The 14,694-nt window shown below is 27.7% G+C and overlaps 1 protein-coding gene across 1 annotated transcript; it reads left to right on the forward strand.

The window, feature by feature from the left end:
* The first annotated feature begins 9,706 nt into the window (after positions 1 to 9,706).
* Positions 9,707 to 12,095, forward strand: LOC107456908 (mitochondrial ribosomal protein S28). Its single transcript, XM_016074887.3, has 2 exons — positions 9,707 to 10,305; positions 11,845 to 12,095. Exons 1-2 carry the CDS (start codon positions 9,920 to 9,922, stop codon positions 11,999 to 12,001), a joined length of 543 nt encoding a protein of 180 aa, XP_015930373.1. The 5' UTR covers positions 9,707 to 9,919; the 3' UTR covers positions 12,002 to 12,095.
* The last annotated feature ends 2,599 nt before the right edge of the window (positions 12,096 to 14,694 follow it).

A 14,694-nucleotide genomic window follows, 5' to 3' on the forward strand; every position in this document is an offset into this window, starting at 1 on the left:
TTCTTTTAGACACATAAATGAGACGGTTTTAAATATACGGAGTTAAATACAACGTTTCGGTGCTACTATTTTACGAAAGCTTTAACGTTACTTTATCTTCTACACTGTATATGACCCAGAAGCTAACTTTTTGATTATTACGCGGATTTATTTTCTGACTTATTTTTCTTGCATGTCACAATAAGAACACATTATCATTGTTAGATACCGTAATTATTTATTGACAACTTAAAAGTGAGGTACCCGCTTTCATATGTTTTGGAAACCGGAGTTTGAATTCCGGTTCTAGGATTCGTCACATAGAAGTGTAAGGTGAACAAAGCTAAATAAAAGCCCTAAGACAAAATTTATTGTGGGACTGTTCATCTAAAAGCCTTACTTTCATATTTTGCAGAATATTTGAAGACCCTTTACACAAATTTCTAGTTTTTATATAGAGATAAAGACATTTTCTGTAATTTTCTTCTAATAAACTTTATTTATCAACAATGCATTTTTTGTAAAAAAATTTGGTCGAGCCCTCAGCAATCCGTGTGTAAGGCCTTTGATGTGATGTGATGAATACAGTTTTTAGTGTATTATTAACGGTAATTTCTTAGGAGAAACGAAATTAAATAAAAATTTTCTATGCATAATAGACCGATATTTTCTTCACTATATCATTCACGATTGGGTGATATTTTCTGAGCTATAACATTTAAAAGTCACTAATATATATTTGCAATGTTTATGAAATCTTTCGGAAACATAAATAAAAGGTTTTCATTATGATTGCAAAAGTCACATCGCGCCTCAACACAACAATGAAGTAAACTGAGGACAACTCAGACCAAATATTATTTTGGTTCATTTTCACTTATATTTTTATGTGTTTCGATTTCCGAAATAATTAAAAATAGTTTTCATCTAAATAGTAAGTTCAAATCAAGAGAACAGGATTGCCAGAAATTTTTCTACTGTTTGCGACGAGGAAATTTTTGTAATTTTGTGGTATAAAAATGGGTAAGTGATATTCAGAAAGTCTTTCCTGGATGTACATTTTTCTTGATACTTCGCAAAAATATTTTTCTCTCCTTTGAATCGGAAAAAATAAATATAATTTGAATGCTGAAATCTCTCTATGTTGATTGATTATTCATTAACGGGAAAATTTAAAGAACATTTACAAATTCTTATATATTTTTTTATCAAAATATGTTAAATCAAGGCTTTTAAAATTTAAAAGAATCGATTATATTTAGTAAGTATATTTTAAATTCACATTTGATGCTAATCAATATTTGAAACAGACTTCTTTAAAAGGAAAAAAAAAGAAAAAGATTGTTAGTAGGGCACTATGTAAGCGAAACACCGAAAGTTTGACTTACTTCTTATAAAAATATTGTTCGATATGTATATATATATGATGATGATGAAACTTTCAAGTTAACATTATTATTTGATATCATTTAATGTTTTGCCAACCTCTTTTTAATAAATTATTATTTTTTCCTTCAAATATAAACCTTACTTCGCATTAACGATTTTGACTAGCGGTATTAAAAGAGTTATTGAAACCTGTACAACAATCGAATCTCAGAATAATTCGGAAGAAATATCAAATATTTATTTACTGTTTAATAATTATTAATCTGAACTAAAATTGTTTAATGAATTTAGTTCAATTTTGTACAATATGAAGACAATTCTATTATTCGCTTTTTTTGCTTGTTCCTTGGTATTCATACTTTGTTTTGTTAAATTTCGGTTATTTTCTTTTTTTATGTTGTGACTCTTTATTTCCTTTTGGACATCGATGTTTGCTAACATCACATCAGTGATCTGGTATAAATCTCCCGTAAAAGTCATGTTGATAAATAAAAAAAAATCAAAATGGAAGGTGAAAGAGAGAGAACAATAAGTATATTGAATTTTAATACATTAATCTAAGAAACCAAAGAAGTCACATTTTTTTTTATTTATGTTAATAATGCAGGAGGAGAAAGAGGATATGTAAAAGGAAAGAAAAAAAATGAAATAGTTTCAGCATTTTTTAAATTTTAAATTATTTGTTTATTTTCGGCACTTTGAGTCTGTTTGTAATTTCTTCTTGTTCGCTTTTGAATTGTGTTACTTTAATAAACATAAATAAAAATATGGTTTGGAACTTTCTCCAAGGTTGCAAAGAATATAGAGCGGAGTATGTTCGGTTGTCTACTGTATGCTTAGAGGAGATATTTGGGATCCTCTGAGATGCCTCTTCTCTAAGATGCCTCTCCAGAGGGGGCAGTGAAGTAATGTCTAAATATGTAAATAACAGATGGCACTGAAAATTTCTAAAAGAACTTCCAAAATAGAAAGTAAACTTATAAATGAACTAAAAAGTCTAAATGAAAAATTATATGATTAATTTTACTTGCAAATGGCTGTTACACAAAAACAACACATTCTGCTTGTTACTAAGCTGCGAATATGATTCAGCAGAAATGATTTTCATTTGAAAATTCATAAAATAGTCATGGCCATAGTCATAGAAAATAGTCATAATGCATTTAAAATGCAGGAGTTGCTACCAATTTCTACCACTCTCCCCAACACCCATTCTTCATGCGAAGTATCTTTTGTGCCAATTAGCCTATTCCCGCCCACCACAAACGAGGATTTAAACGGAAATGAAATTGAGTTATAGACATTTATCTTCAGTCCATTCCGCCAATGTTTTCTATTGTCGGTTAATGACGTAGGGTTGGATCCAAATATTTCATTCTCTCTTTTCCCTCAATTCCATTTCAATTGCCATCTTTTTCTTTCCACTAACAAACATCGGAAGAATGGATTCTGTGTTGGCGGTCCTTGGCGATTTCGTGAGGGGTGGAACATCAGTCGTTTATCATTCTGACATCGTGACATTATTGGAACAGATTTGCCTAGTCAGTGGGGGTAGGTTTCGCTTCAGTAGTTGTAATTTCTAAAAACATAACTTTTTTTGTGTTGCAAAAAAAGTTAGTTTTGAGTATGAATCTCTTTATTTGTGAGTAAGTACAAACGCAATATGAGAAATGTGCATAAATAGAAGTTCCTAAAAAATGAAAATTAGAATTTTCACTCGCCCTAAAACTTTTCAAGTAGCTGTAACTAAATTATCAAACTATTTTTAAGGTTTTTTTATACTTAAACAAGTTAATAAAAATTTAAAAGAACTTGAAGTGTCTAATTAAAAAAAATGCGAAAAATGTATTCGATTCAATTACTCTAAATATCACAGATGAATCCAAGAATTCTCATTTGAGACGAAAAAGATAAATTTCTATAACTAAAAAGCAACAACACACTAATACTTCAAGAAATAATTAGCAATAATAATAAGAAGAATAAACTAATAATAATAAAATAAAATTGAAATTATAATTAACAATTGAATAAAATTGAAATAATAATTTAATAAAACTAATTAATAACAAAGAATTATATTCGATTCAATTCCATTAAATATCACAGATAAGACTAAAATTTTTTAATTAGACCTAAAAGATTAATTTCGGCAATTAAAAAGCAACAATACACTAATATTTCTGAAAGAAGTAATTAGCAATTACTCAATTTTTTTATCATTATTATTATCCATATTTGAACTTTAGTTCATAAATATTAAAAACCCCTTTAATTGTTGATCTCTGATTTTTAGAAATAAGGTAATAGTAGTTTTTTCGTATGCTGGCTGACAAAACCGAAACTGGAAGTAAATACCAGAAAACGAAACTAAAATACTTTTGTTTCGCTTTGAGTATTTGGACCTTTTTTTTTCATTTGAATGACTTATATTTTTAAGACAAATAAAACTCATTTTCAGAAATAAATTTTCAAACTATTAATTTTTATTTGTTCTCAGAATTTTTTTACATTTCAGAATTTTTTTACATTTCAGAATTTTTTTGTAATTTAAATGCATTTTCTAAAGAACTTTCATTTTGAGAAAAATTCTTTACGCTAACATACATAATAAAAAAAGTTAATTCTAGAGTTCTTTGAAATTTTGAATAATGTTTTGAACTAAAAGCTAAGCTCTAAGTATGAATTTGTTATTTATTTTTTATCAAGCTCTTAGTAAAAATATATAGACTTTTTTTAAGAAAAAAAAAATCAAAATCAAGCAATATATTTAGTTTTATTTCATTATCTTTTTGAAATTTTCTTAACATTTCAACTTAACTTAAATTAAAATTTCAACTAATTTAAGCTTAAAAAAAAATTGGATAAAAACAAGTAAATAAAGGAATACGCTAACATTTTGGTAAAAAATATTTAGTAATGATGATAATTAAAACAAGCACAAAGATAACGATAATAGGTAATATGTAATGAGGATAAAATCAATGCAATTAATAATAATGGAATAGATATCATAATAAAAATCACCACCAACATCTGTGTCAAAAAAATGCATAATAAAAAACAAATTTAAAGAAATTTTCTGACAAAATTGACAATAGTTAGAATACAAAAATTTAAAAAAGATATTTTGAAATAGCTGAAGTCCTTCCTTAAAACTAAATTTTCTTTGAAATTACATGATGTAAATTATTATTCTGCCTGCATAATCATGCGAATTTCTTTTATGATTTAGATAATTGCTACTATGTTTAGCGACAAAAATAATTATATTATTATAGATATTGTTTGTATATAAATGCATCAGTTTCATTCTATCTACTTGATAATTTATTGTGTAATAATTTCGATTTGAGAATTAATTTAGCACTACGAAACGAAAAAGAAAAATTAAGCAAAAAAACGCGTAAACCTTGGACCAATTTCGCGTTAAAAATGTTGTAACCTGAAGGAAGTACCTTGCATTTTTCTTTTATTTATATTCACAGAATGTTATAATTCAAATAGTTTAGAAAATGCGTCCATTAATGTTATATTTTTCGCACCAATGCTGTCAAATAAATAAATGAAACAAAATTTAAAATTTTTTAGAAAAATCGGTCATATATACATCCTATTCCGACCACAGTCTAACAAGTTAATTGCACCTAATCTAACGTAAAAGCTTTAAGTCACATTTTTATCTAGGGATTTTAAGGTTGATTTCTTTTTTTAATTTTTTATATGTGAATAAACTTTAAAACGCCTATTTCAAAAATATCATTTCTTTTGACACCATTGAATAGTTCCTAAATAGCCTCCCCCCCACCGGGTTCCCCTTAATTAAAAAAAGAAGCAACAATTTTATCCTGCATATCAAGACGATTGTTGGCATTGCCTTAACCAAGCATTGTTGTGAAAACAAACATATGTCAACAAGAAATGTTCAATCGCTTATTCAGAGCTTGATGGCCAACCTGCTCTCTTTTTACTCATTATTTTAAAATTATTGTTCGATTCTTTTTTTTCATTTTTTTTATATATATATTTGAATTAAATATTTAATCCTTTTTAAAAATTTTCATCCATTTTTATTGAATTAGTTATATGATATATACACTGTAATTGGAGATACTAAGCACGTTTTATTCACTCTTTTATGAACGTATGTAATAATTGTCTATTTGAGAAAAAAAAAGAAACTTTTGAAAACTATGTAGATATATATCCAGTTTTCGTAAAAGAATTCTTGATCATGTGCATGTCTCTGTACGTTTTTTAAGAAAACTGGTTAATCACAAATAGAAAACTTTAAAAGCGATTTCTTTTTTTCATACTTGGTATCGTTAAATGGCAAAGCACCCTTTCTTCCATCGAAACGATGTATTATTATTTTCATTTTAAAAAAGACATATAGATCTAGGGATTGTATTATACTTGTAACTTCTTTCAGGATAATCTCATTTCTCGATGTTTTTTGTTTTTCTTAAATTTTTTACTGCTTTATATTAAGGGTAAAATTCTCATTAAATGGATATATTTTCTATGTATTTCCAGTCAACCAAATAGAATTAAAACAAACCAAATTAAATAAAAAAAAACTGGATAAAAGAGGAATTAAAAAAAAATGAACCACGTGTTCATTATCAGATTTAAGAAAAACTTTTTAAAAAAATCGATATTTTCGATGTTTCGTAATTATTTCATTTCGAAATTTTGAAATTAACAGAGTAATTAGGGATTATCCCCGATTGAAAGTTATGATAAATAAATGTTTCCCACAAAGATAGAAATCTCAAATTTTGAATACGTCTTTTTCTGATACAGTATCAGAAAAAAAAATTTATTTTGATATTTAGGGATAATTAGGGATAATTAGGGATTAGTAATTAGGCATAATTACTCCAATTGACAGTAATGCTAAATATCATACTTATGAAGATGGGATTTTGGATAAAGAGTTCCTTATTTGTTAAGAAAGGAAGTCTAAAACAATTTAAATTTGATGCTTTATAATTATCGGGGTAATTAGGGGTAACAACAGTAAGACAAAATAACACGTTTCAGACAGAATAGCCTCCAGCTTGAAATATGTATTCCTTCTCAAATTATAAAGATTGACTGTTTTTTTTCGATCTTTGGTAATTATCTGGGTAACGAGCCTAAGAAACCTAATTGCTGAACAACATGTATTCATCAATTAGCATTATGTATTTGGCACAGCATAGCCGATTGCACCTTTTAACTATTTAATCGTAAAAAAGGTTAGTTCGTGCAAGGGGATAACTGTAGAATCACGATGCGGTGAATTTGTGTAGGTAGATTAACTGGCCACAGCTTGTGAGTTCGTGCATGATTTCTAACATCCAATTTGCGCTTAAAATATTTATGATCAGGATTCAGAACAAACCTGCAGAACTCATTTTATGAATCAATGTTGAGCCGCGAAGGGGTAAACTTGTTCAGGTGAAGACCAATGGAGAACCACGAAGGAGTAAGTTCATGTTGACGGACTAATAACATAAAGCAGTTTTTAAAAGCCATTCATAAGTTTACAAAATATATAATATATTCGAATACAGCTCTTCAAAATCGTAAATAATTTTTTTTATCAGTAATAAGATATTTTATTGCGCTTGGTGCTTTTACCTTCTAAGATACAATGTTCATGATTTGAGGCACACAAACAAGATACGCTAATTAATAAATGCAGTTAAAGCAATTTGTACTTTTTCTCTCAGTTTGCTATTTTAATTGCGTAATGCAAAATTCCTTTGCAATCATAAATATCCTTCAACTAAACAAAGTTTAGAAAAGAAAATAAATAAATGAATAAATAAATAAAATTAATAATAATATATAAAATAAGAAATAAACTTGTAATCATTATTTATTTTTTAACTTCATAATAATCAAATATCAAATTTTTTTCATTGCAAATTGTAAAAAGTTTGGTATTCTCCGATGCAATAAATGTCAAAATCTAAAATTTGAATATATTATTTTCATTATTTCAACATTATAACTGAATTGAATTTTGAGCTGAAACTTTAAATTTAATTTTATGATACATTAATAGGAATAGTTTCATCTTCATAAGTTAAATGATAAAATTAAAGCCAATTGAGAAAATATTCAGCCTGAAAGAATCTTTGATGAAAATAAGTATTCTTCTGATATTTAAATCGGGAATTCCTTTGTATTTAATGTGGTTTTCATAATTATTAGTTGCCTGGAATATTTTAATTTGAAATCATACACCAGGAAATACCAAGGTCATATTTAAAATAAAGTGGGTAAGACAAGTATATTTAGCTCAAGGCCTTTAGACTGCTGCATTACTTGAATTGATGATGAGCGAAGCGGGCAACAGAAGAATTCTCTTAGAAACATTAAAATAAATAAGTAAATAAATAAATAAATAAGTAATGATAAATCCTGATTTTTCTATATTAGCTTATGTATATTTTAACTATTAAGCTGGAGCAACTCTTTTCTTTAGTATTACCATTTCATGCCTTACATTTTAATATTTCCCCTTATTTTTATGAACCTTTGAACTTTACTATTATTATTTATTTCAGTATTTTTAGACAGTTGTAGGGGAGGTCTGGGTTTATTTGTATTTTTACCAATTCACATAAATAATGAAATTAACTTTAAATATTTATTTATTAAAAAGACAACACTAATACAAAATAAAATAAGAATAAAAAGGAAATACAAGAATTTGGAAGAGGGGGTTAAGGGTTCGAATTAAAAGTCCGTATTTTACGGCGGTTCCTTGCAGACTGTCTTGGTTTACCGCCAGAGGTACTGGAGTGGGGGAAAGAGGAAAGTTTGTCACACAAGATTTTATTTCTTCACACGTTTACTTAATTAGCTTATTCTACATCTGTTTATTTATTTGAATGTTTACTTATTATGGGTTTGCATCACTGACATAAACCTTTTCTTTATGCGTGATTCTTGATATAGAGAGTGAATAAAGAACAAAAAGGTGATGGAAGAAAGAAAGCTAAGCTGTGTATTATTCGATGGGCAGATCAGTTTATAAATGGATGAACGTGTCAATTTATAAACTGATGACCCCAATTTATTTATGTGTTACATTTTAAATCAAATACAAGTTCGGACGTTTGAGGGAAAAAGTACTTTAACTAATTGCCTACTTTAATTAATTGCTGATAGCTTTTTTATTTGATATTTCTTAATAGCGGCGCGTCACTATGACAATCGTCACGAAAGTTTTGTTTGATGCAGTGAATTACGCCGTAACAGCAAATGTTTAAATTGGTGAATTAGAATCGTAATAAATAGGTTATTGCTAATATAAAAAGTAGCTAAGCGACATAATTATTTGTTAATTAATTTTTAATTGTGTTGAACAGAATGCGTTTTCAAAGCAGGAACTATTTCAAGTTTCTGAAATAGTATGTTTTTACTAAAACACTTATTTAGATGAATTAACAGAAAAAACAATTAATATCTTTATTTATCATAATATTCTTAATTATTCTTTATTCATTTACTAATATCCTTATTATTTGATCCTTATTCGTATTTAACGTAACCATATATTTAAAATATATTTTATCCTTATATTTCTTATATATATTATTCTTCATATATTAATATATCCTTAATATTCGATCCTTATTCGTATATTAATATCCTTATTATAATAGTATCTTTATATTCTTATCCTTATTATAAAATTGTACAAACATAATTAATGCTATATGTTCTTTCATCGCAATGTTAAAATATTTTATTCATGTTCCTTCAAAAAGAATTGGTTATAATGAAAAAAGGAGAGAAGAAAAAAAAAAAACTGATTACGATATGTTAAAAGTCTAAAAAAATTGTAAAAAATATCATACTAATCTGTTATCATACCAGACAAACATATTTCTCAAGTTTGTTCCTATAATAAAATTAAATGCTTGTATTCGTAATATTTAATTTGATCGGAAACTTAATATTGTTTAATTTCATATTTGGTAACTTTTCATATTTGGTAACTTTTCATATTTGGTAACTTTTCATTCATTTGGTATTTAATTAAAACTATTCCTTATTCGTATATTAATATTATTATACGAATGCGATAATAAATGTTTTCTAACGAAAAGTGTATTTCAAAAAATTGTAACATTTAAAAATTCTGAAATATTTTGGAAAGATAACAGAAAAATTCGATTGTGACAACATATTCATAGTACTGCCCTCTGCTGTTGAAACGGCTGACAATAATTAACTAAGGAAGCATCCACACTGTGTTTGCAAGTAAATGCAATCAGCGGATGCAGTGAGATTGCTCCCTTAGTAATTGTTAAAATGGACGCTTATAGCTTTATTTAGAATTTAAATACTCGTCGCCCTTACAAACTCAAACACAAATAAATAAAATATTTTTGCTAATTTGAAAGTGTTATTTTATTGAAGCAATCAAGCAATTCTACTAAAAGAGTGGAAGCTGCATTTATGTTTTAATAATTTCATTTTAATATTTCATATTTGATATATTTTTTGTTGATACTATAAGTTGGAAATTAGATAAAATACAAATATGTTGATGCGATTGAGATGTTTAAGTTCATTCCAAAACTATGCCTCGAATGTGCGTATTTTTCAGACTCGGAAACAGTCTGACTCAACTGACAATACTAAACATGAAAAGGAAGGCTCAGAAGATGAAATAAAAATAGCTGGACTTGCAAAAGCCTTAGGTAAATTTAGACAATTAGAAAAATCTGATAATGTCTCTGTGGAGACGTCGGATGTAGAGCCGAAAAGTTTTCTCCATCTTTTGAGACATTCAGAATTCGTTCAAATGGGCGATCCCCGAGGAAAAGTGGTTATCGGCAAAATATTTCAAGTAGTTAATACTGACTTGTATATAGACTTTGGTGGAAAGTTTCACTGTGTTTGTCGTAGACCGAAAAGAAATGCTGAGTGAGTATATTGTAAATTTTATTGCGTTTGCAGATCAGCAATGAATCTAGAACTGGGTGACTTTTTTGGAGGCGAGATTCGCATGAAAATACATAATTTGTTAAAAAAATATTTTGCAGTGTTAGAAAGAGGGAAGAATATCAATTTAAAGTTCAGTTAAGCAAATTGTATGAAATATTTACAAAATGCACTGATAATATTTTAATTGAAGTTTCGCACAATTTGTCTTATTTAATAAAACTAAATTAATGAATTTTTGTGAGAAAACTAATTTTCTATTTTAAACCACTCCAAAAGCAGAAACAACAAAGAAAGTGACCAACTTGAAGTTTGTAACTCATAGCCATCCAGGGCAAATTTATTTATACATATATATACACACACATTATATATTTTAAATATTGCAAATCACTTTGGCGATTGTTGTCGGCACAAACAGGTATCAATATAGAAGTAACCCCTTATTATATTTTACTACATATATTATAAATTAATTGCTCCATTAAATTTGAAATATATTCATAAATGACCATTGTTTTAATTGTGGCTTAAAAATTTACTAGAAAAGCTTTTAATAATCTGATTTAAATTTTTCGTTATCTTGTACTGGTGCTTAAAGGTTTTGGAATTTTAACTATATAATTTGGGTGTTTTTTCTAAGACAATTGAAATTAGCTTGAGAAAAGATTATACTTAAAATTAATTTAATGATACAATTTAGGTTAAAACTAATTTTCTTATGTATGTAAAAAAGTGTTTTTGTTTCATTAAATCAATTTTTCTGCTAAAAATTTGTAAAAAATGAGTTTACTATATTGATTGTTACTATGACAAATATTAATATTTTTCAAATACTTTTCTCAAAAGAAAACTAATTGTTCAAATTCAATCCTTCATTAATTGAATATGCTATGTAATTGTTCAGTTTGAATGCTATAGAAGGTAATGTTCAGTGTAATAGAAGGTAATTGTATTTTTCTTTATTTCAAAAATTATAGTAATTATTATTTTATTATTTTCTAAACTCTATGATAGAGGTGCTAACGTAAAACTTCATCATAAAGAAATTAATATTATAATCTCAATAAATTTAATACTACCTCTAGGTTTGGTATTTCTTTTTAAAGATAATTGAAAGTAGCTTGCAAAACAATTATATTTAAAACTAATTGAATTCAATAATTTAGATTAAAACCAGTAATGAATGGTTTTGTTATGTATGTAAAAAAAAAAAAAAGATAATATTTTTTAATTGAATAAAGTTTTCTGTTAAAAATTTGTAAAAAACTACTTTACTATAATATTGCTTGTTACTAAACTAATATCAATATTTATTGAATACTTCTCCCCTTCCTCCCCCCCCCCTGAAAAAATAAAATATACTTATTATTCAAAAAGTAGACTTATTGTTCAAATTCAGTATGAACTTTCATTAATTGGATATGCTGTTTAATTGTTCTGTTTTGATGTTGGTAGTGTGGCAGTGTTTTTCATAATCTCAAAAATCATTGTAATTGTTATTATTTTATATTTTTTTAGGCTCTATGTGAGAGGTGCTGAAGTAAAACTTCGTATTAATGAAACGGAATTGAGTGCAAGATTTCTTGGAGCCTCAGAAGATTTGACTTTATTAGAAGCGTGTGGGTCCTTAATTGATATTGTAAAAACACCAGTTAATACAATACCTGTTAAGTAGTAATAAATATTATTGTTTTTATTCTTGAGTATTTCTGAGATGTAGTACATCAATTGTAGTATGATGGAGGTGTGAATAAAAGAGAAAAATAGCATATGTATTTATATACATTTTTTTTTATCATTAAATGTTTTCTGAATTTTTGTTTGCTATTATGTAATATTTTTTTGGGGGGAAAAATTATTTTTTTAAAATTTTTGTTTGAAATTAGAGTTGTAATTTATGTTCACATTGCCTTAAACTCACTCGCCATTTTCAACCGTATAAAAATTTTTTATAATATCGGTAATAAATTAAATAAAGGTTAACATTAATGGTTAGAATAATTATGATTCTTACAGCATGAGATCAGAAGCATAAAAGGTGACAAAATAAACCCTTTTACCTCTTTTCTAACGAAATCAAACTTACACGCAGGTATACATATCAAATAACCAATCAGGTTTAAGAATTTTGGTGGTGTGATCAGACGTTCAAAATAATCTCCCCGAAATATATTCTGGAAACCTAGTTTGGCAAAATTTCAAAAACTTGCTTGTCTTGATTTAAAAAAAGTGCCACGGGGTGGATTATTCTAGTATCCACCCGGGAGACAAAAGAGAAAATATGAAATATTGTTCAGCAACAATATGAAATTAAATGAGTTGTTAATGTTTAATCTTTCATTGTATTTAAACTGTTACATAGTGACTTAAAAATTAAATCAGACTGAGAGAATGGAGCCTTTAGGACAGGGGTGGCGAACCATTATGCACCAACGTGCCATTTTTTCTAAAAATTTTTTTAATGAGGTCACACACGTGCCGACAAATAGTTTTTACTTCGTGATTATTGGGTAAATAATAATACTAAATACTATCAACTTCAAAACTCTTTATTTACTACGAAAGAAAAAAAGACATTTTGCAATGTCTCAGTTATACGCGTAATTCAACTTAACACGTTCACGCCGGGGTGACCCACCGGTGGGTCACGCTAGATTGTCTCACCTTGGCAGCGCACCGGAGTAAAAACTGGTAACAATAAATTTCATTTTTTAGTTTTTTTCCGGGAATAATAAAAATCCATAACTACCAATTGTTTTTAACGGGTGCAATTTTTATATTGAATTGCTTCCTCGCCGTTATAAATTTCCTTACAGTGAATTGTTAATGTTGAGAATAGATTAACTCCTCTCGAATATTATCTAATATTGAAATAGTTCTACCAGTATTTTCTCTTTTCCTGTACCAGTATTTTCACTTTTCCCGGCGTGAACGTGTTAAAGCAGTGTGACTTCTGTTGTTGCAGATTAGATGACAAATAACTTATGTTAGGGTAATAAGATGTTAGTTTAAGCAGAACTGTTAATTCATTTTTGCTAGTTATTTATTGCTAGCTTGTTTTTTATGGTTATTAATTGCTTTTTTGGCATTAATTGTGTATTTTTTTGTGAATTTTAAATTAATTGTTAATATGCTTCATAGTGAACTTTGTGATCGGTGGCGTGCCCAAAATATTGCGTCACGTGCCATAAATGGCACGCGTGCCATTGGTTCGCCATCCCTGCTTTAGGAGAATGACATTTTCCTATTGTTTATAAACGTTTATTGGTTTTATTATTCAGTAACTTGATTAACATAATTTCTGTACAAAATCCATTGTAGAATACAAATTTATTCTGTTTATAATTTCTTAATTGGAAGAGAAAAAAATATTAGCTAATTCCGTGTCTTTAAAATGCTAAAAAATATCATATAAAAGTTAAGTGTTGTTTTCTAATGAGTTATTTTTCTTCCCTTTTCATCTCGTTTTTTTTAAAGAAGGAAACAAGTTATTAGAGGCCCCTGGCCTTGAACATCTTGTGGATGGGGCTCTAATTTTGTACAGGTGCACTGCTCATACATTAAGTTGAGATGTTGTTCTCACTAGTTGTTTAAATTGGAACTTGTTTGTTATCCTGGCTTCACTATTCAACAAAATTCCAAAAAGTATTTTATTAATAATGCTAGAAATGGAATAAATTACTATTAAACATGTTTTAGAACTATGCATAAGTATTTCAGCATTCTTTTTGTTTTAAATTTACACATGGCCTTGGTTGCAATCATATTTTTATGTCTTATTGCTTGTCCAACCCTGCTTAAAATTCTCAGACTTTTTGTGGTAGATTACTTGTATTATTAGTGAAATAACAGTTGAATTAAGATGTGTATGAGGGATTCGTTATATAATTTTAGCTTAATTAAGACCATTTTGGTTACCTAATATAATTTTTTGGCAGTTCAAAATAGTTCATCTTCATGATAATTGAGATTTTTGTGTAAAATATCTCATAATATAACAGGAAGAGTAGCATTTTTAAAAAGTGCTTAATGGTGTTTATTTTCGTTTTTTAAAAGCCCTTAAAGGTGCTTTTTTCATTGCGTTTTTTTAAAAAGTGCTTAATTTTCCTTTTTCCAAAATGAGATTTTTCATTTCCCCCACGAATTGTGCAAAAAGACGTTATTCACATTATTCGATTCAAGTAATTCAACCCCAATCTATTTTGCCGTACCGTATGAAAACTCCATTCGTTTTACATGTTTCATAAAATACTTGCGGGTCCTTATATGCGTATACTGAGCTGGATTCAGTGGGAAAGTATTTTTGATCTCTTTTATGCCACTTTGCTGCATTTTGCATGAGATTCTCAATTTCAGGCTTCATTTTCC

The sequence above is a fragment of the Parasteatoda tepidariorum genome, chromosome 6, assembly GCF_043381705.1.
Source record: "Parasteatoda tepidariorum isolate YZ-2023 chromosome 6, CAS_Ptep_4.0, whole genome shotgun sequence".
In the NCBI taxonomy this organism is placed as follows: Eukaryota; Metazoa; Arthropoda; class Arachnida; order Araneae; family Theridiidae; genus Parasteatoda; species Parasteatoda tepidariorum.

Coding starts and splice junctions, on each gene's coding strand:
- LOC107456908 (XM_016074887.3), top strand. CDS start 9,920: ATGTTGATGCGATTGAGATGTTTAAGTTCATTCCAAAACTATGCCTCG. Junction 10,306..11,844: donor AGACCGAAAAGAAATGCTGA/GTGAGTATATTG, acceptor ATATTTTTTTAG/GCTCTATGTGAGAGGTGCTG.